The 26,437-nt window shown below is 40.6% G+C and overlaps 1 protein-coding gene across 1 annotated transcript; it reads right to left on the reverse strand.

The window, feature by feature from the left end:
- Positions 1-1,000: 1,000 nt before the first annotated feature.
- Positions 1,001-17,665, reverse strand: LOC110528501 (heme transporter hrg1-A). Its single transcript, XM_021610604.2, has 3 exons — positions 17,223-17,665; positions 7,404-7,571; positions 1,001-3,020 (listed from the first exon to the last, which is right to left on the reverse strand). Exons 1-3 carry the CDS (start codon positions 17,350-17,352, stop codon positions 2,884-2,886), a joined length of 435 nt encoding a protein of 144 aa, XP_021466279.2. The 5' UTR covers positions 17,353-17,665; the 3' UTR covers positions 1,001-2,883.
- Between the last annotated feature and the right edge of the window lie 8,772 nt (positions 17,666-26,437).

The following is a 26,437-nucleotide window of genomic DNA, read 5'->3' on the forward strand; positions in this document are numbered from 1 at the left end:
TTCAAAGCGCAGGTTATTGCCCGAGCGTTTACTGTTGCCTGTAGTGCTATGGAGTGTTTTCTTTTATAATGTGGGCTGGGTGAGAGAGAAAATGTCTGGCCCTACCTCAGTGTAAATCCCAGTCTAACGCCGGGATCTGACCCGGGTGGCCTGAGCTAAATAAAAATGACAATGTTTCACTCCCACAAGAAAGACACTGGGCTCCCCAGACACTCTTACCATAATCCCCTCCTAGAATATTTCTGAGAAACCCCATCGTGGAAACTATACGACAACTCCACCCCACAAATACACACAGGTGTTAAATTTGGATTTTGTAGGTGGCATAATCACTCAAAGGAATCGCTTTCCCTCTATCAGTTTAACAGACACAAATATGGGTAACACTTTACAATTGCTTTTAGCACTGGATAACAGCCTGCAGGTATAATGCATTATAACTTGTATATAACCATGTATGAGCCTTCATAATGTCTTGTAATAAGGCTGTTATGTCATGACAAGTCCTATGATGCATATGATTTATGTTGTTTCCAAACATAAGGCGCTAGAGGTCAGTTCTACTTTTCTCCATCAATTAAACTCGTTTCCGGGGTACCCCACAGCAACAGTGCAACAACTTCCACAATGTAGTTAAGCTAAGCTTTTCCATCAAAGTACACCATTAAGATGAGGGTGCTTTCTATCTGCTAGTAAAGCTTTCAAAAGAACGGAGCACATCTTTGTAAAATCACTTTGCCCTATGCCTAGTACACACTCACATTGTACAACTGAGGTTGTTCCTTTAAACTTCTGTGTATAAGGTAGTTGTTGTGAAATTGTTAGATTACTGGTTAGATATTACTGTATGGTCGGAACTAGAAGCACAAGCATTTCACTACACCCGCATTAACATCTGCTAGCCATGTGTATGTGACCAATAACATTTGAGTTGAGGTACAACACAAGGTTCTAACTGTTATGACATTGTACGAGATGTACTACCAACGCAATAAAACAGTTGTCCTACAATTATATTTTATTAATATGGCTCTCACATACATACATACATACATACATACATACCTGTACAACAGACATACATTCCTACACACACGCAAGTGGATATACATCATTTCATGTTTCATTATTACAATATGCTAGATGTGGTAGCTCACATAGAAACAGACTTTTAAAAAGGAAGAACAGGATCAAATTCATCTCCACAGGCAGCAGTATGATGACCACCAATATTTTTGGATCGGAGAAGCAACAAACAAATGTTTAGGATTACTGAAGCATTCACGCAATTAGTCCTTGGTCCGTCTGTAGTGCACTATCTAGGGAGTAGGGTACCTTTTCGGACTCGGGTCCGTGTGTTGGGAGTCAAAGCGTTTATCGGAATAAAATTGGTCAAAGGCTCATATTATTAAGCCCCAATGGTCCCCTCTCACACTTGTGACATCATTGGTTCGGTCCTCGCTCACTTTGTTGACAACTTCCCATCATGGCAATAATAAAAATGCTACGAAATATCTCCATTCAAATACGATGAGTACTAAAAAAAAGAGAGACATTTGAAATTAATTTGCTTACTGTTATAAAAGCAGTTGTTCTTACATTATGGGATGGTAGTACAATCTTTCTTCATATAATAATTTTATACAGTGGTGGTGGGATGCTGTGATAGTGGCTAACACTGGCAGGTATAACGCTATAAGACATTATAAAGGGCGGGTCAAACAAGTCTTATGATAAGTCTTAGAAAGCATTATAGCTGCATAAAAAATGCATTATACCTGCCAGCATTAAGTCAAGTGTTTCCAAATAGTGTTGAGACCCAACAAACTAAATGTAGTGGCTTCGTCACATTACTGCAGGTGACAGTAAGTTTTTATGAACCCAAGCGCAAAGTGCAAAAACAGATAACACAGAACAGTCATACTAAAATCCAACTACTTAGATTTCCCAAACATGTCTGTGATGTGTCCTATTGTTGTCTAGAATTGATGTTCTATGATTTGTGCAGGTAGAGTACAGTTATACTACACCGAGATGAATTCTGAGAAAGGCTTACATCTAAAAACAAACATTTTCCATCTAAAAACAAACATTTTCCAACAGCCAACGCATTTGATGGAGTGACGCCCCCTTGTGGCAAGATAATGGAAGTCAATTCTGTATCATAACCACAAATAAATCAGAGAAGGAATATGAATATATATATATATATATTCAGCGCCTGCTAGCCAGTCTATCCACAAGTTCATCCCTATTTTATACTGTTTATGAATTTTACTGTCTTCATATACATATGTATGTGACACTTGTCTGTGTTCCTGTTGTATGTCCTCTAAAGTTGTTTTAGTCATGCCAATATCTCTCTCTTTATTAGATAGTAAAAAAACATCATAGGTAGATGTACATGATCATCAAGGGTTAGATACAAATTAATCAAATAAGAACCCCTAATCTCATAAAGAGAGAGATATTGGCATGACTAAAACAACTTTAGAGGACATACAACAGGAACACAGACAAGTGTCACATACATATGTATATGAAGACAGTAAAATTCATAAACAGTATAAAATAGGGATGAACTTGTGGATAGACTGGCTAGCAGGCGCTGAGCATTCCCTGTTTCTGTGAGCTTTTTAAGATTCTATTGTGGATGTTCTATTTCTTTCTCTTTGATATTGAATACTACATTGTTAAGGAAGAGCTTGCAGGTAAGCATTTCACTGTACTGTTTACACCGGTTGTATCCTGTGCACGTGACAAATTAACGTTGATTTGATTTCACAGACATAGGAAAAGAGGGGGTAACCTAAACGAGGAGGCGCGGGCATAGGTGGAGATCATGGTACTCATTCCCTCACTAGAGGGGTTCAATGGCCCTTATCAAAAGTCACTGAGGATGCTGATGTCAGCAAACTCTTTGCGGTAGCGGTGGGAGTAGAGGGCCAGCAGGATGGACCACTTCAGGGTCATTAAACTCCACACGCCCGACAGGAACAGGCTCCTCGGGTCGGTCAGTGCTGGAAATGACAGAGACGACAGATATTAGTCTTACGGACTAAAATACCTGATTGGCACACATTTCATTGACTCAGGTACTTCTCAATGAAGGTTTCTGTAGAAAAACCACAGCTTTAGGCTTGTAACACAAAGGCAATGAATTTCACATGGAATAACCCCAACTTATGGGAGATCACAGCACAAAATCTCTGGGAAGCAGTCATTTTGTGTGGAAATAGATGTAATCATGTGCCCTAAGAGCTGAAATATGCAATACTAATGACTAAATTAAAAACAAAAAACTAAGTGAAGTGAGAAGTAGGCATTGGTCTGAAGTCGAAAAAGAAAGGAAATTCACGAGCACCACAATAACTACTCCCCCTATGCTCTACCAAGGTTTTCCAGCACACAGCTTTGACCTACTACAGTAGCTATGTTGGTATTGTACTTCAAATAATGTGTAGGCAGGTTGCTTAGGATTCAAACCTTCTCAAACAGCCTAATTCATACTCTTAGAGGTGCTGCCACAATAATGTGATTTGTACCGCATACATGTTAAAGTATTGGACTCTTCACACATCCCATTCCAGTACCAGCTCAAGCATTTTAAAATTATATGAAAGCAAGCTTTGCTTTTATACTTACAAGACCATCACACTTGATTGAGCGAGTTGTTTTGTCTTGTAGTAATGTGGTGCCTGCCTGTATTTCATTAAACCGTTATTTTAGCAATACATGACATTGAGGAAAAATAGATATTTGATAACATATTTTTTGGGTCAGTAGGCACCCAACATAACAACAGGTTATGGTGTGTTGGATACAGTCACTCTTATAGAGGTCTACAGAGCCTGTCTGTATTCCTGGTTTCTGTAACCGTTAGATTACCTGTGTAATATCCACATCAGCTCAGAAACACTTGTTTTGCAAACATGGTCCTGTTTTATCAATTGCTGTGCGGATCAATGGGCAGTTCATTACCTATGTCAAATGAATATGTAGCTTAAAGTTGTGTGCATTTCTATTTCATGTTACAATAAAGATGGCGATGATAAACTAATAATACACATTTACAAAAGGCCTATATCTAAAAATACTTCTCTCTCATTAGGCTGCACACACACACACACACACACACACACAATACCATTCAAAAGTTTGGGGTCACTTAGAAAGGTCCTTGTTTTTGAAAGAAAGGCACATTCTTTGTCCATTAAAATAACATAAAATGTATCAGAAATACAGTGTAGACATTGTTAATGTTATAAATTACTATTGTAGCTGGAAACAGCTGATTTATAATGGAATATCTACATAGGCGTACAGAGGCCCATTATCAGCAACCATCACTCCAGTGTTCCAATGGCACATTGTGTTAGCTAATCCAAGTTTATCATTTTAAAGGGCTAATTGATCATTAGAAAACGATTTTGCAATTATGTTAGTACAGCTGAAAACTGCTGAAAACTGCTGTCCTGATTAAAGAAGCAATAACACTGGCCTTCTTTAGACTAGTTAAGTATCTGGAGCATCAGCATTTGTGGGTTCGATTACAGGCTCAAAATGGCCAGAAACAAAGACCCTTCGTCTGAAACTCGTCAGTCTATTCTTGTTCTGAGAAATGAAGGCTATTCCATGTGAAAAATTGCCAAGAAACTGAAGATCTCGTACAACGCTGTGTACTACTCCCTTCACAGAACAGAGCAAACTGGCCCTAACCAGAATAGAAAGAGGAGTGGGAGGCCCAGGTGCACAACTGAGCAAGAGAACAAGTACATTAGAGTGTCTAGTTTGAGAAACAGATGCCTCAGAAGTCCTCAACTAGCAGCTTCATTAAATAGTACCCGCAAAACACCAGTCTCAACATCAACAGTGAAGAGGCGACTACGGGATGCTGGCCTTTTAAAATGATACAACTTGGATTAGCTAACACAACGTGCCATTGGAACACAGGAGTGATGGTTTCTGATAATGGGCCTCTGTACACCTATGTAGATATTCAATAAATAAAAATCAGCCGTTTCCAGCTAAAATAGTCATTTACAACATTAACAATGTCTACACTGTATTTCTGATCAATTTGATATTATTTTAATGGACAAAAAAATTGATTTTCTTTCAAAAACAAGGACACTTCTAAGTGACCCCACACTTTTGAACGGTAGTGTATATACACATTATTTAATAGCAGAACACAGTAAAGTCCATTACTCCACTGAAGAGTATGAATTAGGCTGTTTAAGAAGGTTTGAATCCTTAGCAACCTGCATACACATTGTTTGAAGTACAATAGACAAACATATCTACTGTTGTAGGTCAAAGCTGTGTGCTGGAAACCTTAGTAGAGCATTTGGCTTCAGACCAATGCCTACTTGTCACTTAAAACATTGTTTTTTACACCGGAAGGTGATTTTCTGTTAAAGGTGCATTATACAACAATTTCACAAAAAGCCTGACTTTTTTCCCCACAATCAAAAGTCAGTCATCGGCAGTGCTATTTTACCCTTTAAAATCAGACTCCGCCAAAAGGTCTGGGCCTTAACGGCACAGGTGGTATGCTTGCATAACTGCAAGCGTTGCTGGTTTAAACCCTGGTCTGCTGGATGTTGCCTTCTAATAACTCAAATCAATTTTTGAACTGTTTGTAGAATGTGTTGAATTTACCATGGATAAACAAAAGTAATTGTCTGTAGTTTTCAGAAGGTGAAAAGCTCAATTGATTGTGACAGTCTTACATTGCAAAATATTACTCAATTCCCGTTGAATGCAAAGTAAAAGAAAATGGTTAAGTCATAACATTTTGAAGGTTAAGTCATAGCCACTTGTTTTCTCAGCTACAGTTTGAATTGTGTTCTGACAGTGAAATGTGGCTGGCTCTTACAGCACCTTGGACTATGGAATAGGTAGCTAGCTAGTGTTACAATGCATGCAATGGGCTTTTGCAAGGTAGCACCATGACAATTTGCCCAAAGTTTAGTGTTGGTTTGAACTGATGTAGCTAGTGAGCGATGTTTTGTGGAAAAATGTAGGACTGGCATTTGGACGTGAGCTAGCTAACGCAAATTCACTCACTTTTGTACATCGCCTTGGTCCGTACAATTGACCTTATTTTAGAGCCCAAAAAACATAATACTTCCAGATCAACTGTAATATCAATACCAATGTAAAGCACATTTTCTCCCCTTTCCAACTAAATTAATGACGAGACCTTCATGATGCCCATCTCTGCATATTTCAAGAAGGCAATGAGCTTTGTTGGGTCTTTTTAAAAATGTTGGGTGGGTAGCGAAAGCTACGAAGTGATCTTGAAAGGGGGAAATATGTTGTGTGAAGAAACAGGTTTTTTTTTTCCCCCACCCGATTTGTCCAACTAATCAACTTTAAAATGTAAATAAAACAAAGAGTTTATGTAATGTCTCATCACATACCTGTTTGAAGGGTTGTGTTGAATTTGAAGAGTGATTTAGGGCTGCGCTAACGTGAGCCTCACAAGTAAACTGCAGCTGTTCCGGCTTTTGAGTGTCATGATGGCTCGCAGTAATGACATGCAACAAAATGCAATTGGCACTCTAGTCATGAAATATTAGCAATAATTATATTAATTTAGACAAAAATCATGAAGTTTTCTTACAAGTGTATATGGTTAAGCATGATTTTAATCTGCGAGAGAAGGGCTACCCCTGGTGGAAAGAGGCTGTACGGCACAAAATGAGTCAAATGCACGCTGTACATTACGTAGTGACACGTCACGATGTAACATACATCAGAGGGGTCAGTTCTCTCATCTTTTCTCCAATACTGTTAGTCCATTACCATGTCAATCAATGTTGAAACGTAGTTCACACCCCTGGATTTTGATGCCAACACAGTCACTACAGTCCCATTCGTTTTAATTGCAGCCTCGTTTGAATGTCGCGGTTACCCACATTTGTACGGAATGGGGTGAGGTCAGCTGTTGTTTGGTTCTAGCTAACTAATGACTTAAGTAATTCCATGACCAAATATAGCTTGCTGCCTTTCTTTTCCTGTTCGTTAGCTGGCTAGCTTTCAGCTGACTGGTGTTAGCTAGCTACAGAGGCTAACTGCTAGACTTTGGATAAGCAAGCTAACGTTACCCATCTAACGTTAGCCAACATAAGACTGTATAGTTAGCTAACATTGCCTAGCTAGCTATCATAGCAGCCAAGGACGTTCGCTAGCTTATTTGTGCATATTTGTTTGTGCTCGGATTATACGCAAGTGTCTAGGTCAGCAGTTTACACAGATGACTTCAGCCTTATATGAAAAACAGTGGTTAGAGAATGAACAGTAGAGCAAGTGAAGGGCAGATGAGAAGCAAATTAGGATCAAAGAAGGAGTGAAGGAATAAGAGAGTGAATAGAGTGTGTGTGTGAGAGACTCACACTCTTTGTTGGTGATGGCGAGGGAGAGAAAGGTGATGAAGGCCACCACTGCCAGAAGGGCAAAGAAGACACCCATGAAAAGGAAGAACTTGAGGCCCTTCAGCCAGGTGCGCCAGTAGTCCTGCAAGTACATGATGTGGGTGATGAGGGCCCAGAAAGCCAGCACACCTGAGGGGGAAGAGACACGGAAACACAGACAGTCAGGGGCTGGTTGTTCAAAATCCTTACACTTTGAGTCAAATTCCTGACATGATGAGACAAGCACTAAGTAACTAAGTATTTAATTGAAAGAATTTGAGGATGAAGATTTCCTCTTTGTTATAAAATCTTGAACTGCCTTCAATGAATCAAATGGATTTATAAAGGCCTTTTTACATCAGCAGATGTCACAAAGTGCTTATGCAGAAACCCAGCCTAAAACCCCACAGAGCAAGCAATGCAGATGTAGAGGCACGATGGCTAGGGATAAACACCCTAGAAAGGCAGGAACCTAGGAAGAAACCTAGAGAGGAACCAAGCTCTGAGGGGTGGCCGGTCCTCTTCTAGCTGTGCTGGTGGAGATAAGAGTACATGGCCATTGAGGTTAGGCTACTATAGGTTATTGTGTGGAGATGTGTTAGGGGTGAACATATTCTGACACAGCACATAACATTTTGCTGTGTCATTTGTGTCTCAATTCAAACTGTTGTCACTCACTCCATGTTCCTCTTTTACGGTGTCAGCTTCATAACAACAAGTCCATTTGACAACGTATAGCACTGTCTTTCGTGATCCACTTTCACCATTTCTTACACAATATTTCAACTGTCCTTACTCATTGGGCATGCTAGGTAGGACAAAGTGGCCATATTCACAATGAGTCTCAACGCAGGAGTGCTGTTGACAGGCCTATAGAAACAGTCTTACCATTTAGATCATAATGACTAAGTGTAAATAATAGTAATATAGTTACATATTGGGATAATATTAAAACACACAGCCAGGGCAACTAAGGAGTGGCTCCGTAAGAAGCCTCTCAAGGTCCTGGAGTGCCCTAGCCAGTCTCCAGACCTAAACCCAATAGAAAATCGTTGAAGGGAGCTGAAAGTCTGTATTGCCCAGCTACAGCCCCGAAACCTGAAGGATCTGGAGAAGGTCGGTATGGAGGAGTGGGCCAAAATCCCTGCAGCAGTGTGTGCAAACCTGGTCAAGAACTACAGGAAACGTATGATCTCTGTAATTGCAAACAAAGGTTTCTGTACCAAATATTAAATTCTACTTTTCTGATGTATCAAATACTTATGTCATGCAATACAATGCAAATTAATTACTTAAAAATCATACAATGTGATTTTCTGGATTTTTGTTTTAGATTCCGTCTCTCACAGTTGAAGTGTACCTATGATAAAAATAACAGACCTCTACATGCTTTGTAAGTAGGAAAACCTGCAAAATCAGTAGTGTATTTTTATTTATTTAAGTATCAAATGCTTGTTCTCCCCACTGTAAATCGTATCGACAATATTGCAATATTTTTGAGCTAGTTGGCTGTACCTGTACCAAAACACCAGTGATCCTCCTTTATAGTTTGTTCTCCATCTTCTTTTTAAATTGGGAGCAAAAAAAATAAAAATAATAACTTTTAAAAATTTTAAAAAGTGTTCAGCACTTATTTCCATGACCGATCAAAACTTGTTGTTTTCTCATGGCTCGCTCTTGTCCCTCTGCAGCAGACACATCGTGAGCAATATGTTTGGAACATCAAATCACAATAATTCACAGTATCAAATCACAATACATATAGAATCTGCATCTAAGTGGGCATTCGTAAATTCACTCTGGATATCTACTCCGATTTCAGAGCACTCTCGTCTGAGTGTGACAGAGCGCAGAATCACTGCTGAATTTACAAACGTGCTACACCCATTGAATACGACCAGTTTCGGTAAACGTCAGCAAAAAATGCATTATTAAATTGTTGCCAGGACCACAGTTCGTCAACAACGCTCTAGATAACATGAAAACAGCCTAACTAGCTATGCTAGGGCAAGTAAAATGGTCAGAGTGAGGTACTCTCATTTGTGCCTGAAAGTAGCTAGCAAGCCAGTCAACTTTAGCCAGTTCCAACGGCAGTCAAGCAGCCAAGCTGAGGTCAGAACACTCGGCTCAACCCTACTCCCCGGCCAAACAAAAGTTTTCACTCCAGTACAAAACGCAACTGTACAAAACAAGTTAGAGAAACAGACCCAGCCAAAAATAAACACTCTGAATTTATGAAATGCCCAAAGCGCACTCTGGCACTCCAGAGTGAATTTACGAACACACCCGAAGTATCATGATAATATCGTATTGTGAGGTCCCTGGCAAATCCCAGCTCTAGTAAAAATAAGTGTATATAGACAGGGAGGACCAGACCCTGGATCATAACCCACTGACATATGTTTTGAATACAGGCCCAGAACTAATGAGCAAGTAGCCTACATAAACTTTATGTTCTTTCTTCAGGGTTGGGGGTTAAAAGGTTTTAACAGTGTTTGAGGTTTGAAAGTACCATTCTGGCTTCCTTTCAAACATGGTCAGATAGTGATTAGGGCTGAGTCTTGATTCTCCACCCTTTTCCTGAAGTGTGCACTTGCACACTTCCTGTCGTGGATTTAACAAATGGTGGAAACTCCCTCCTACCAATGCTTACAACAATCCAAAGCTTTTAAATCAATGATGGGTAGTTTTTTGGGGAAAGTGCAGAGAATTGGGATACAGCAAAGCTACTAAGTTCAATTGTTAGAGGGAGCTTCATGTTTTATTAGTCGTATGTACGGTATACACCTAGTATACACCTGGTATGCAGGTTCCCTTCTCAACAAATAAACAATAAGAAATAAAACATAAGAATACGAATAATGCCTCTGTAGAATAGAACATTTTAGCATAAGTATAATACAGGAAGGCACCATTTATTGTCCAATATTTACACATGTTTTGGAGATCAGCGGGGGGTGGCAATAAGAGTCCGATAGCAGCAGTTGTGATGCGTGTGTAGCATGAATGTATAAGTATGTGTGAAAGAGTCTATATCTGTGTAAGTGTGTGCTAAGGAGTGCAGCTGGTCAGTCCAGTTTAAGAGTTCAGCAGTCTGATGGCTTGTAGATAGAAACTGTCTCTGAGTGTGTTGCTATCAGACTTCCTGCTCTGATACAGAGAAGGCTTGTCTTATTCTGCTGTGTCAATCTGCCATGCTGACCCCACTAATTTCCACATCTCATGGTTTACAATCATATGACCAAGCACAAGAATTGCACCTTTATTGATTGTTTCTCTATTGGCACAGGCACCACACATCACATGCTGCTATCATGACCCCAAAAGAAAAAAAGTGGATTTGGCCTTTGGAACATTAGTGACAGCGCACTTTATAAAAAGTAATTTGACTTCACATAGAGATGTACACTGTACGTGAAATATACATACTGTAATGACCGGACTAGATCATAAAGGACCAATTGTTCAGACAGAGGATTCAGTTTACGAATTGACGGTTTATTAACCTAACTTTACACAGGCTACTGTTTGGCTGTAGCCCACGCCAAATAAATGAAGGATACCCTATAAAACAACTGTGACCTTCTCTTGTGAAGGCCAGACGTAAGAGAGAGAACAATGGCTAAACGTGGTCTTAACTTCCAATGCTCCATCCCCCTGCCCAACCCCCCACCACGCCACTCCGCCAACCACCAGGATGCCCGGCATCAGAATATTCCAGGCATTCCCGTGATTGGCAGATAGCAGGTTGATTGGCATGTCGGACCCCGCGAACACTGGGTACTGGTAAGTACAACACAACCAACTAACAGCCTAACACGTAACACACAGCTGTCTGTGCGGGTCGCTACAATACAAATATATTACTAAATCGGCATCTGCAGCTACTATTCTCTTTGAAGAAGTAGTATGAGAAGTTTACAACAATAAGAGAGAAAAGTCACACAGATATCAACTGGCTGACCTGAGAGGATGAATTAACGAGAGCTCAAAGTTCGCAGCCACAAATGCACCACTAATTAACTAGATCATTACATAACTGACAAAAGGGGTGCTCTTAGCGTTACACTGTCAATACCTGTGTTTTACACCACATTATAAGATAAAAACACATAAATAATACTCTAAAGGCACTTAAATGCAAATACTAGGCAATATAGAACTTAATTATAAAGTACATCATTTATTGTACAATTACTATGCATGGTTGGTAACTAGGCCTTAATGTTCCTCCGACTGCAGAGTAGCCAATGTTCAATACTTGAAAGTTTAACTGCTTTATGGTAGGCGCAGGCTTCCACTCTTATCAGGTCAGCAAATTGTAATGGTGATGCGGAGATAAGTCCTGCTACTCATCCCATTGGAAGTTGTGTGCCAAGTTCATCTGAGGAGACTGTTTAAAAAGGCTGTGTAAGCAGAAATACAGTACAGTTTGAGTTGACACCTGACAGGTTTTTGACCAGTGTTTTAGAATCAGGAACAAACATTCCAGGTTAACCAGGAAGGCTTTCAACCTAGTCTTGAAAGTTGTAATAGTAAAATGCACTAGAGGTCGACCGATTAATCAGAATGGCCGATTAATTAGGGCCGATTTCAAGTTTTCATAACAATCAGAAATCTGTATTTCTGGACACCGATTTGGCCAATTTTTTTTTTTTTTTTTTTTTTTTTTAACACACACACCTTTATTTAACTAGGCAAGTCAGTTAAGAACACATTCTTATTTTCAATGACGGCCTAGGAACGGTGGGTTAACTGCCCTGTTCAGGGGCAGAATTACAAATGTTTACCTTGTCAGCTCAGGGATTCAATCTTGCAACCTTACAGTTAACCTGTTGTGTGTAGGGGGGAGTATTTTGATGTTTGGATGAAAAACCTCCCAAATGAAACTGCCTATTTCTCAGGCCCAGAATATGCATATAATTGTCAGATTAGGATAGAAAACACTCTAAAGTTTCCAAAACATTGTCTGTGAGTTAACAGAACTGATATTGCAGGTGAAAACCTGAGGAAAATCCAACCCGGAAGTGCTGTTTTTCCTGAAAGCTCTCGGTTCCATTGCCTGCCTTCGCTCCATTTAAAGGGATATCAACCAGATTCATTTTCCTATGGCTTCCACATGTTGTGAACAGTCTTTAGACATAGTTACAGGCTTTTGTTTTGAAAAATGAGAGCGAAGGATCACATCGCGTCATTGGATGGCTGGGTGTCAGCAGCGTTTTGCATGCGCAACAGAGTGGAGCAGACATTTTCGCTCTCTCTCTCTCCTATTGAAGAAGCTACTGTCTGGTTGAAATATTATAGATTATTTATTGTAAAAACAACCTGAGGATTGATTATAAAAAACGTTTGACATGTTTCTACGAACTTTACGGATACTATTTGGAATTTGTCTGCCCCATCGTGACCGCTCGAGCCTGTGGATTTCTGAACATAACACGCCAACCAAATGGAGGATTTTGGATATAAAAATAACAAAAGGAACATTTATTGTGTATCTGGGAGTCTCGTGAGTGCAAACATCCGAAGACCATCAAGAGGTAAGCGATTAATTTTATTGCTTTTCTAACTTTCGTGACCAATCTACTTTGCTGCTAGCTGTTTGTAATGTTGTCTGCTGAGAGAGATGTCCTAACATAAACGCTTGGATAGCTTTCACCAAAAAGCTTTTTTGAAATCTGACACGCCAGGTAGATTAACAACAAGCTAAACTGTGTTTTGCTATATTGCACTTGTGATTTCATGAAAATTAAATATTTTTAGTAATTTTATTTGAATTTGGCACTCTGCAAATCAGTGGATGTTGACGAAAATGATCCCGCTAATGGGATGGGTGCGCCAAAAAGTTAAAGGGAGTGCTCCTAATCTCAGTTTGTTACATGTATAAAAGACACCTGTCCACAGAAGCAATCAATCAGATTCCAAACTCTCCACCATGGCCAAGACCAAAGAGCTCTCCAAGGATGTCAGGGACAAGATTGTAGACAAGGCTGGAATGGGCTACAAGACCGTCGCCAAGCAGCTTGGTGAGAAGGTGACAGTTGGTGCGATTATTCGCAAATGGAAGAAACACAAAAGAACTGTCAATCTCCCTCGGCCATGCAAGATCTCACCTCGTGGAGTTGCAATGATCATGAGAACCGTGAGGAATCAGTCCAGAACTACACAGGAGGATCTTGTCAATGATCTCAAGGCAGCTGGGACCATAGTCACCAAGAAAACAATTGGTAACACACTACGCCATGAAGGACTGAAATTCTGCAGCGCCCGCAAGGTTCCCCTGCTCAAGAAAACACATATACATGCCCATCTGAAGTTGGCCAATAAACATCTGAATGATTCAGAGGACAACTGGGTGAAAGTGTTGTGGTCAGATAAGACCAAAATGGAGCTCTTTGGCATCAACTCAACTCGCCGTTTTTGGAGGAGGAGGAGGAATGCTGCCTATGACCCCAAGAACATCATCCCCTAAATGGTCTAGTCCCGCTTCATAACTGGGTTGACGATCTGCTGCTACTCTGTGCTGTACTCCACTCAATATTTATTTTTGGCTTAACTACACTGCTTGTAATGACTATATGCTGTCTTCTTATACATGTACCGCCTAATAGGATTTAGTTTTATTTTGTATATGTGTGAGTTAAGTTTTGTTTTGTCCTCTAAATTCACCATCCCATTCAACAGTACAATGAATGTCATTGTTAGTATTGCTGTCTTTTTTTATTTGATTTTTTATTGGAAAATAATAAACATATTATTTTTTTAAAAGAACATCATCCCCACAGTCAAACATGGAGGTGGAAACATTATGCTTTGGGGGTGTTTTTCTGCTAAGGGGACAGGACAACTTCACTGCATCAAAGGGACGATGGACGGGGCCATGTACCGTCAAATCTTGGGTGAGAAGCTCCTTCCCTGAGCCAGGGCATTGAAAATGGGTCTTGGATGGGTATTCCAGCATGACAATGACCCAAAACACACGGCCAAGGCAACAAAGGAGTAGCTCAAGAAGAAGCATATTATGGTCCTGGGGTGGCCTAGCCAGTCTCCAGACCTTAATCCCATAGAAAATCTGTGGAGGGAGCTGAAGGTTCGAGTTGCCAAACGTCAGCCTTGAAACCTTAATGACTTGGAGAAAATCTGCAGAGAGGAGTGGGAGAAAATCTGCAGAGAGGAGTGAGAGAAAATCCCTCCTGAGATGTGTGCAAATCTGGTGGCCAACTACAAGAAACGTCTGACCTCTGTGATTGCCAACAAGGGTTTTGCTACCAAGTACTAAGTCATGTTTTGCAGAGGGGTCAAATACTTATTTCCCTCATTAAAATGCAAATCAATTAATAACATTTTTTGACATGCGTTTTTCTGGATTTTTTTGTTGTTATTCTGTCTCTCACTGTTCAAATAAACCTACCATTAAAATTATAGACTGATCATGTCTTTGTCCGTGGGCAAATGTACAAAATCAGCAGGGGATCAAACACTTTTTTCCCCTCACTGTATATATTTTTAAACCTGCATATTTTGCTAAAAGAAATCCAGGTTAGCAGGCAATATTAACCAGGTGAAATTGTGTCACTTCTCTTGCATTCATTGCACGCAGAGTCAGTGTATATGCAACAGTTTGGGCCGCCTAATTTGCCAGAATTTTACGTAATTATGACATAACATTGAAGGTTGTGCAATGTAACAGGAATATTTAGACTTATGGATGCCACCCGTTAGATAAAATACGGAACGGTTCCGTATTTCACTGAAAGAATAAACATCTTGTTTTCGAGATGATAGTTTCCGAATTCGACCATATTAATGGCCTAAGGCTCGTATTTCTGTGTGTTATTATGTTATAATTAAGTCTGATTTGATAGAGCAATCTGACTGAGTGATGGTAGGCACCAGCAGGCTCGTAAGCATTCATTCAAACAGCACTTTCGTGCGTTTTGCCAGCAGCTCTTTGATGTGCTTCAAGCATTGCGCTGTTTATGACTTCAAGCCTATCAACTCCAGAGATTAGGCTGGTGTAACCGATGTGAAATGGCTAGCTAGTTAGCAGGGTGCGCGCTAATAACATTTCAAACGTCACTCGCTCTGAGTAGTTGTTCCCCTTGCTCTGCATGGGTAACGCTGCTTCGAGGGTGGCTGTTGTCGTTGTGTTCCTGGTTCGAGCCCAGGTAGGGGCGAGGAGAGGGACAGAAGCTATACGGTCACACTGGCAATACTAAAGGGCCTATAAGAACATCCAATAGTCAAAGGTATATGAAATACAAAAAGAAATAGAGAGAAATTGTCCTATAATTCCTATAACAACCTAAAACTTCTTACCTGGGAATATTGAAGACTCCTGTTAAAAGGAACCACCAGCTTTCATATGTTATCATGTTCTGAGCAAGGAACTGAAACGTTAGCTTTTTTTACATGGCACATATTGCACTTTACTTTCTTCTCCAACACTTTGTTTTTGCATTATTTAAACCAAATTTAACAGGTTTAATTTTATTTGAGGCTAAATTGATTTTATTGATGTATTATATTATTAAGTTAAAATAAATGTTCATTCAGTATTGTTGTAATTGTCATTATTATTATTATATATATATATATATATTTTTTATATATATATATATATATATATATATTTTTTTTTAATCGGCTGATTTATCAGTATCTGCTTTTTTTTGTCCTCCAATAATCGGTATCCGCGTTGAAAAATCATAATCGGTCGACCTCTAAAATGCACAAGGTGAAATTTCGAAATTGGGTAGTGCATCATCAGTTTTCCTCTTGTCATGTCAGTCATTGCAGATCTTAGGGAGCTATTTATAACTTGTCAGAAATGTCCAGATCAACAAGCCCATGGCAGCTAAATGTAACCAATGTGAAATGGCTAGCTAGTTAGCGGGGGACGGAAGCTATACTGTTACACTAACGTTTTTAGCTAGGTTTTTATTTTCCCATAGGTTTTGTAGTAATGTGTGAGTCACTCAAATATCACATGAATACAAATTAGACATGGCAAAACGTATAGAATTGCAAGAAAAATTGCTTTAAAACTGCTAAATGATATCTGCGCCCTATGACAAAATGTGTAAAATTGCAGGAAATAAATGTTAAACCTGCAAAATGGGTGTGAACAGTGTGTCCTGAACAGAGCTTATGCCCATAGAAAAAGAAAGACGTGGCGGGGCGCGGGGGTTCCCCAACGCTAGAAGGGGTGCTGAGTGAAACCCTGTAATAGCTGATGCTAAAACGCTGATGTGCAATAAACTGTTTTGGAAACGCGAAAGTAGACATAAAAGTAAATAGACATATGTCCAATATATGTAATGTAATGTACAGAGATGTAGTAGTTTATAACCTGGTGTGTAGAGATTTAGCTATTCTCTTCTGAAGTCAAGTTTACCGATTCAACTTCGCTAGTTAGAATACCTTGACCTGGGGCATGTTGTTCAGTGAGGGTCGTGTTGCAAGGCTTAGAACTATAGAATGTTGCCGGCCGACAGATGATACAACATCTTCATACAATCATATCTGTCTCGGTCTGTCTCTGAACATTCTGTAGCTAGCGTTCCATTTTCTTTTGGAAAAATACATTCGAGTGTGTGCTTCTAAACATGTGTCACTCCAAACTCGAGGACTGTAACACTTGCAACATGAGATGGGTACCGACAATGTGTCAATATCCAGCTCATGGGAGTCAGATGGACAGTTGCATCCTGAAAATATTGCATAAGCTATAATGTTACATCATGTCTGCAGCCTCATTCACAAAATAAATAATTGTTTACATTCTGGCTAATACTTTACCTGATAATCCTCCCATTGCAGCTGTCCATGATTGTTTGTACGCGATGTTCCACACGAGAAACGCAGAGAATCCTATAAGCATGCCCAAAGAGGCATACCCCACACTGATGTACGTCTTATTGAACCCCATTGGGCACGGATGACACACGAGAAGAAGACTTAAATAACAATACCGTCAACGTTTAAAAACAAGTGCTTTGCTTTGAGAAACTCGCTTCTGTACTCCACGACTCAAGCTAGTTTAACAGCTGCATGGTAGTGTACTGGGATAAAAACGTCCGAACGACAGTAGCTAATACGACAGTTGCTGCAAATGTGAGCTAAATCGACATAGTTAATATAAAAGTCTACACAACAACACAACACGAACGATGTGCCCTATTTGTAAGCCAAAAACGGTTGTTGTTATTCTTCTTCTGCGTTTCCGACAGAATAGACGCTGTATTGCTGCCTTTCTCAGGTCGGAGTGCGAATTACACATTTGTGACCGACTAGCTCGATTCGGTCTTACGTATCAAAATTTGAAATCGTGTTTTTTACATTGGATAAAAGTAAAGCCTCAGAGCTAGAAAATTATATATCATACACTACAGTAGAGTAACAATGGAAAGTAATTCTGCTTTGAAAGTTGATACATTTTGTAACCTCACTTTTGAGCAAATGGCCCTTGAATATTTTTGGTACACTAACTGGATAGCTCTTCTTTGTCTACACCCATTCAGCATCTTTCACACCCTCTTAAGCCTTAGCCCCACCCAGCTCTTTAGGGATTTACATGTGAGGTCATATAGTAAACAAACAAAGATTTCAAGACTAAAGGCTGGTTTATACTACGGGTATGTTCGTAAATTCAGTCTGGAGTGCCAGAGTGTGCTCTGGGTATTTGTAAACTCAGAGCATTGTCAGATTGTCTTTTCGTTAATTCAGAGCGTTTTTCTATTGGATCCGAGAGCTCTGACCTAACAATAGCAGTCAAGCACCTAAGCTAACTGGCTAACATTGGCTAGCTTTCTAGCTACTTCCAGACACAGATGAGGAACCAGTTTACTCGACCTAGCAGAGCTGGTTAGGCTGTTTTTACGTTATTCCGAGCGTGCTGCTGGCAACTGTGCTGCCGGCAACAATTTAATTACACTTTTTTGCCAACATCTACTGACACCGGCCATATTCAACAGGTGTTGAGCGTTCGTAAATTTGTCAGTTATTCTGCACTGTGGCACACTCAGACGAGTGCTCTGAAATCGGAGTAGATAGCCAGAGCAAATTTACCAGCTACATCTATGACAGTTGTTGCAGTGACAACATGAACATTCTATTGACAGGGTTACTTACATAGAGGAGTCTTTTGTTTAGACATGTAACTAGCTAGCTAAACAATTAACCATAATCCCAACTCATAATGTTACTACCCTGCATGAATCTGCAGGTAGCTAACCAACCAGGTTAGCTACCTGAATCTGCAGGTAGCTACCCCACATTCCTCACACCTCCCATCTGGGTGTTTCCCCACTAACACTAACCAACTTCCCAATCCAAAATGACCCCACCTCAACTTCCCCATCCCTCCCTAGATACCTACTGACCTTCCACACATTTGCTTGACAATGCTGTTATCTAATATTCACAGCTAATGATAAGGCATCAATTAAATCCTTATGCTGCATTCATAGCCAGTTGGGAAGGTGGGAATTACCAGTTGTGAAGTGTTAAATATTTTATTTATTTATTTATTTATTTTACCTTTATTTAACCAGGTAGGCAAGTTGAGAACAAGTTCTCATTTACAATTGCGACCTGGCCAAGATAAAGCAAAGCAGTTCGACAGATACAACAACACAGAGTTACACATGGAGTAAAACAAACATACAGTCAATAATAAAGTATAAACAAGTCTATATACAATGTGAGCAAATGAGGTGAGAAGGGAGGTAAAGGCAAAAAAAGGCCTTGGTGGCAAGGTAAATACAATATAGAAAGTAAAACACTGGAATGGTAGTTTTGCAATGGAAGAATGTGCAAAGTAGAAATAAAAATAATGGGGTGCAAAGGAGCAAAATAAATAAATTAATTAAATACAGTTGGGAAAGAGGTAGTTGATAGGGCTAAATTATATGTGGGCTATGTACAGGTGCAGTAATCTGTGAGCTGCTCTGACAGTTGGTGCTTAAAGCTAGTGAGGGAGATAAGTGTTTCCAGTTTCAGAGATTTTTGTAGTTCGTTCCAGTCATTGGCAGCAGAGAACTGGAAAGAGAGGCGGCCAAAGAAAGAATTGGTTTTGGGGGTGACTAGAGAGATATACCTGCTGGAGCGTGTGCTACAGGTGGGAGATGCTATGGTGACCAGCGAGCTGAGATAAGGGGGGACTTTACCTAGCAGGGTCTTGTAGATGACATGGAGCCAGTGGGTTTGGCGACGAGTATGAAGCGAGGGCCAGCCAACGAGAGCGTACAGGTCGCAATGGTGGGTAGTGTATGGGGCTTTGGTGACAAAACGGATTGCACTGTGATAGACTGCATCCAGTTTGTTGAGTAGGGTATTGGAGGCTATTTTGTAAATTACATCGCCAAAGTCGAGGATTGGTAGGATGGTCAGTTTTACAAGGGTATGTTTGGCAGCATGAGTGAAGGATGCTTTGTTGCGAAATAGGAAGCCAATTCTAGATTTAACTTTGGATTGGAGATGTTTGATATGGGTCTGGAAGGAGAGTTTACAGTCTAACCAGACACCTAAGTATTTGTAGTTGTCCACGTATTCTAAGTCAGAGCCGTCCAGAGTAGTGATGTTGGACAGGCGGGTAGGTGCAGGTAGTGATCGGTTGAAGAGCATGCATTTAGTTTTACTTGTATTTAAGAGCAGTTGGAGGCCACGGAAGGAGAGTTGTATGGCATTGAAGCTTGCCTGGAGGGTTGTTAACACAGTGTCCAAAGAAGGGCCGGAAGTATACAGAATGGTGTCGTCTGCGTAGAGGTGGATCAGAGACTCACCAGCAGCAAGAGCGACCTCATTGATGTATACAGAGAAGAGAGTCGGTCCAAGAATTGAACCCTGTGGCACCCCCATAGAGACTGCCAGAGGTCCGGACAACAGACCCTCAGATTTGACACACTGAACTCTATCAGAGAAGTAGTTGGTGAACCAGGCGAGGCAATCATTTGAGAAACCAAGGCTGTTGAGTCTGCCGATGAGGATGTGGTGATTGACAGAGTCGAAAGCCTTGGCCAGATCAATGAATACGGCTGCACAGTAATGTTTCTTATCGATGGCGGTTAAGATATCGTTTAGGACCTTGAGCGTGGCTGAGGTGCACCCATGACCAGCTCTGAAACCAGATTGCATAGCAGAGAAGGTATGGTGAGATTCAAAATGGTCGGTAATCTGTTTGTTGACTTGGCTTTCGAAGACCTTAGAAAGGCATGGTAGGATAGATATAGGTCTGTAGCAGTTTGGGTCAAGAGTGTCCCCCCCTTTGAAGAGGGGGATGACCGCAGCTGCTTTCCAATCTTTGGGAATCTCAGACGACACGAAAGAGAGGTTGAACAGGCTAGTAATAGGGGTGGCAACAATTTCGGCAGATAATTTTAGAAAGAAAGGGTCCAGATTGTCTAGCCCGGCTGATTTGTAGGGGTCCAGATTTTGCAGCTCTTTCAGAACATCAGCTGAATGGATTTGGGAGAAGGAGAAATGGGGAAGGCTTGGGCGAGTTGCTGTTGGGGGTGCAGTGCTGTTGACAGGGGTAGGAGTAGCCAGGTGGAAAGCATGGCCAGCAGTAGAAAAATGCTTATTGAAATTTTCAATTATGGTGGATTTATCAGTGGTGACAGTGTTTCCTATCTTCAGTGCACTGGGCAGCTGGGAGGAGGTGTTCTTATTCTCCATGGACTTTACAGTGTCCCAGAACTTTTTTGAGTTAGTGTTGCAAGAAGCAAATTTCTGCTTGAAAAAGCTAGCCTTGGCTTTTCTAACTGCCTGTGTATAATGGTTTCTAGCTTCCCTGAACAGCTGCATATCACGGGGGCTGTTCGATGCTAATGCAGAACGCCATAGGACGTTTTTGTGTTGATTAAGGGCAGTCAGGTCTGGGGAGAACCAAGGGCTATATCTGTTCCTGGTTCTAAATTTCTTGAATGGGGCATGTTTATTTAAGATGGTTAGGAAGGCATTTTTAAAAAATATCCAGGCATCCTCTACTGACGGGATGAGGTCAATATCCTTCCAGGATACCCCGGCCAGGTCGATTAGAAAGGCCTGCTCGCTGAAGTGTTTCAGGGAGCGTTTTACAGTGATGAGAGGAGGTCGTTTGACCGCTGACCCATTACGGATGCAGGCAATGAGGCAGTGATCGCTGAGATCTTGGTTGAAGACAGCAGAGGTGTATTTAGAGGGGAAGTTGGTTAGGATGATATCTAAGAGGGTGCCCGTGTTTAAGGCTTTGGGGAGGTACCTGGTAGGTTCATTGATAATTTGTGTGAGATTGAGGGCATCAAGTTTAGATTGTAGGATGGCTGGGGTGTTAAGCATGTTCCAGTTTAGGTCGCCTAGCAGCACGAGCTCTGAAGATAGATGGGGGGCAATCAGTTCACATATGGTGTCCAGAGCACAGCTGGGGGCAACTCAAATATGAGTTGAATGCATTCACATTTTGAAGTGGGAAATACCATGGAGGCCCATGGAGATCATTAGAAGGCTTGTGATTGTTTTGCAATTTTTTTGCCCATAAAAATTATATCCAGAGCTGCTTTCACTTTTTACAATCATAAATGGAAGATGAACAGAATACATTTTGTATGAACAATTTATATTTTGTTCTTACCATAAACAAATACTGATGAAGATGCCTCCATGCTTGCTGTCTTTTTTGTTGACAAATTACATCAGAGAGGTGCAAGTGGGAAACTCAGCGCACAGGGATGATAGACGAGTTTCCCAAAGTAATTACCAGCTGGAGGGGCATTCAAGGGGATTTTTCCCAGTCGTATGCTTGTATTTAAGAAAATAACGAGATGTTGCGAACGCGGCATCGCACCAGAGAGAGGTGTCAGGCTCAAGCGACTGCGGAATTATGAGAAACCACCGCCCACTGTGGTATTGGAAGACTTGATAGAGATTGCTCAGTCGTTCTGTGGTATTCTTGCACACCAGCAGGCAAAAAATATATAACATCCCTCAGCACCAAATACCCTAGTTTTGTACTCCCAGTTATTCTTACACCTCTAACGACTCTTGCCACTTCCTTACCTTAGTTCTCGGAAGCTTGACCGTACAGCACTCTATTGACATCTATAAATTGTGCAACTGGAGACCACTGCTCAGAGTGGAACAGGGGTCATGGTTAGAAGGGATACAGCTTTTGTCAAATTAACGTCAAGTTAAATTATAATCTAATTATCCTAAACGCCTACGTTATTTCTCCTAACTTACTGTGCAACTTCTCCTAACATGCTATGAAAAGTGAAATCTGACAAAAGCTGTATCCCATCTAGTCGAATCCTAGAACAGTGGCTCTAATGCAGTCTGTTAGCTTAGAGCAGTTGTCACAAACCGGTCGATCTCAATCTCCAAGGCATTCCTAGGGTGCGTACATAAATTCACTCTGGCACTCCAGATTGAACTTCAGACACACCCCTAGTCAATCACCAAACATTTCTGCAAAAAACAACAACGATAAAGCCACAGATAGATATTTCACCTGATGTATAGTTCACTACCAAATATGGTAGGGAGAGGAAGCTCAGTGGCCGACAGCAGGAGAAGATGGAACGAGATGGATTTTGGCCGACATTGTGCAAATTTTCTCATCGATGAAACATTTGATCTCAATACAGTTTGCTGTTCTCAAAACTACAATCTGTTACGAACAGAGTGGACTAAGTTTTGCAGACTTTACCCTTTCCCAAAGTAATTCTTTTGTTGCTCAGATCACTGTGTCTGCAAAGTTTCCTCGAGCCATAGACTGTAAAAAGAAACCTCAAACGAACGGTAACGTTGATAATGTGAGACAGTGGCGACCCATCATTCAGGGCAGGTGGGGTTTTGAGACCCACATTTTTAGCTAAATTAAATTAAATAAAACAAAAAAAATTGGCAGGGGGCTTGCCTGTTTTGCATGTTATTTTGGCATTAATACATGTCACGTATCAGTTTGCAAACAATGTCAAAAAATAAACAAGCATTGCATTAATAAAGCTGCATACGAGTAAGGCAGCTCCAAAATGCAGGTGTTTCAGCCTAGCTCAGCGCTTTCCGTGGTGGTGGGGCAGCCAGCAGAAAATACTTTAGGGGTTGATAATGTTCTCTAGTTGCGCCGTGATTGGCTCAGTGTTCTGTCACTCATGAGGACACTACGTCCCCCCCAAATCTAAGACTACAACTCGAAAATTCAAGCCCCTTGGGTGCTGCCACCCGTATCGGTGCTCATCAGCCATTGGACATAAACATTACACAACAATTTGGAAATCGTAAATCCAACAATGAGTGGTTTGGAAGGAATCAGTGGCTAACTACAAGCACTGCAAAGCAATCACTAACCTGCTATTCAGTGGAGTGGTTGTGTGGTCCCAAGTCTGGGTTTAAGGGTCTCTTTTCCAAGCTTAAAATGATAAACATTCAATATTGGCTATGGTGTCAATCCGGGAAATCTGACTTCAGTGAGTTCAAGACAATTGGGAACTCAGGAAAAAACTATCTCCGACTGGGAAAATAAGTTTTGAACAACTCAGAATTGTAAATCGGGAACTCGGGCCTCTTTCTAGAGCTATGACCCGAAGATCACTGACGTCATCATGATTCCACCTTGTTTTTTCCAAGTTCCCAGTTAGTTTTTCCAAGTTCCAGAGAATGCCAGACTTTGATGACAAAGTTTGATGACAAAATTTGCCCACAAAGGACTGCCGAGCCATCTTCTTGTTCAGGTGAGCACATACAAAAATGTCTTGTATGCTGCTGCATAAATTATGTAATATGCCAGGGAGATATGTACATCAAATCAAATCTAATTTTATTGGTCACAGACACATGGTAAGCATTGGTTAATGTGATTGTAGCAAAATGCTTGTGTTTCTAGTTCCGACCATGCAGTAATATTGTCGTGTCTTTGGCTATGCCGGATTAAGTGATATGACATGCTATTCTATAAAATCATTTCTCTGTAATTAATATTACCTGATTAAGCTAATCAGGTAGATAATTAACTAGAAAGTCAGGGCACCACGAAATAATGTTTCTAGAGCTGTAATCTTCCGAATAAACTCTTAAAGACCTAGTAATCTTTTACATCAATAGCAGTCAATATTAATCGTCACCTTATTTCAGTCTCATCTGAACATCGTAGAATTCTTGGTTATCTTCACGAACACTGGCTAACAAGTTTAATCAGCAATACAAACTTTGGTTTAATTATTTATTTACAGGGGGTTGGGTTTGAGTGAAAGAGCGGGAAGACTGAGGAACAGAGGGTGAAGCTATGCTATCGTCAATACAGTATCTTATGCATTCTAAATTACCGGCCATTTGAAAAAGGAGAATGCAATAAATATTTACTCTGAGCTGCGCTTCGGTAGGTTGGTCGTAGATGCTGTCCGTGTTGCCCAACAGAGATCTTCCTTGTCCTTTGAAGAGTGTCTATGGTGGTAAGTAAACAACTCTGACAACTCAACGGCTAGGAGGTATCACTTCTGGAGTGAATAAGAGTTCAAAGTTCATACCAGGTTGCCATACATTTAGCTCATGCTATATTCTGGCTGGTATAGTCGAAATTCATCCTTTCGGCATGGAGGTCGTCACCTTCACATTGAAATTCTATGCTAATTTCGTTATGTTCTCGCTGAGGTTGGCTTAGTTCTGTAGGTGGTCTTTGTCCTAATGTACCCGGAACAGCTTATTTTCTGAACACTTTCAACATAGGACTGTCGCCCTAATGTCATCTGAACAGCTTACTATCTGAACACTTTCAACATAGGATTGTTGCCCTAATGTCATCGGAACAGAAAGTTATATTTTCGTAAAGGGCTTATATAGTGGAGGGAGAGAAGGGTATGTTTCATAGTTTATAACCAATGTCTCTTCACAGGGGTGGGCCACTGATTGAGCAGAGCTTTAAACTTATGAAAACCCAATTTGTCATGTATTGTCATGTTGTGTCTTGTTTCTGTCCTTTCCCTTCACCCTGTCTCCCTCTGCTGGTCGTTATTAGGTTACCTTTTCTCCCCCTCTTTCCCCCAGCTGTTCCTTGTCTCCTCCTAACTACCTCGTCACCCCTTTTCCCACCTGTTCCCTTTTTCCCTCTGATTAGTCCTCTATATCTCTCTCTGTTTTTGCTCCTGTCTTTGTCGGATTCTTGTTTGTGTTATTCATGCCTGAACCAGACTATCGTCATGTTTGCTGCAACCTTGTCCTGTCCTGTCGGAATCTGCCGGTCCATCTGAGCCTACCTATGTTTTGTCATTAAAGAAGCTCTGTTTACGTTAATTCGCTTTTGGGTCCTCATTCACGCACCGTAACACAATTCTCTCATTTGGAAGCTAAGATTACATTTAATCTTTTCACAAATAGTTTAATATTTAAACATTTAAATTGCACAACAATTTCATGTGAATCTGATAACTAGAATGTGTAGACTTTCCAAGATACAGTTTATGTCATCCTATCATTAATAAGAATGTCTCAGATGACAACCGAACTGACATCATATTCATTAAGTACCAACGCATATTTTCAACTGGTTGGATTACCGAAATATGGTTCCTTTCTCCCCACCTTTAGATGTTCCCAGACTCTATATGTTTAACAAAGGCTCTTCAAGAGTCCTTCTGTAGAGTCAAGAGAGAGAGGGAAGGGAGAAAGGTATTTATGGGGGGAGGTCATAAACCTACCCCAGGCCAATGTCATGACAATATCTAACAAGTAATCTAACAATTTCACAACAACTACCTTATACACACAAGTGTAAAGGAATAAAATAAGAATATGTACATAAAAATATATGGATGAGTGATGGCCGAACGGCATAGGCAAGATGCAGTAGATGGTATAGAGTACAGTATACAGTGGGGAGAACAAGTATTTGATACACTGCCGATTTTGCAGGTTCCCCTACTTACAAAGCATGTAGAGGTCTATACGTCTATACATACAGACCTTCTCCAGATCCTTCAGGTTTTGGGGCTGTCGCTGGGCAATACGGACTTTCAGCTCCCTCCAAAGATTTTCTATTGGGTTCA

The sequence above is a fragment of the Oncorhynchus mykiss genome, chromosome 7 (assembly GCF_013265735.2).
Source record: "Oncorhynchus mykiss isolate Arlee chromosome 7, USDA_OmykA_1.1, whole genome shotgun sequence".
Classification (NCBI taxonomy): Eukaryota; Metazoa; Chordata; class Actinopteri; order Salmoniformes; family Salmonidae; genus Oncorhynchus; species Oncorhynchus mykiss.

Bases quoted from the DNA above. Each gene is read 5' to 3' on its own strand.
- LOC110528501 (XM_021610604.2), bottom strand. From the start codon at position 17,352: ATGGGGTTCAATAAGACGTACATCAGTGTGGGGTATGCCTCTTTGGGC. The intron at 7,572-17,222 runs GTAAAGTATTAG...CTTCCCCCTCAG, and splicing joins TGCAATGGGAGGATTATCAG to GTGTGCTGGCTTTCTGGGCC. The intron at 3,021-7,403 runs GTGAGTCTCTCA...TGTCATTTCCAG, and splicing joins CGCCATCACCAACAAAGAGT to CACTGACCGACCCGAGGAGC.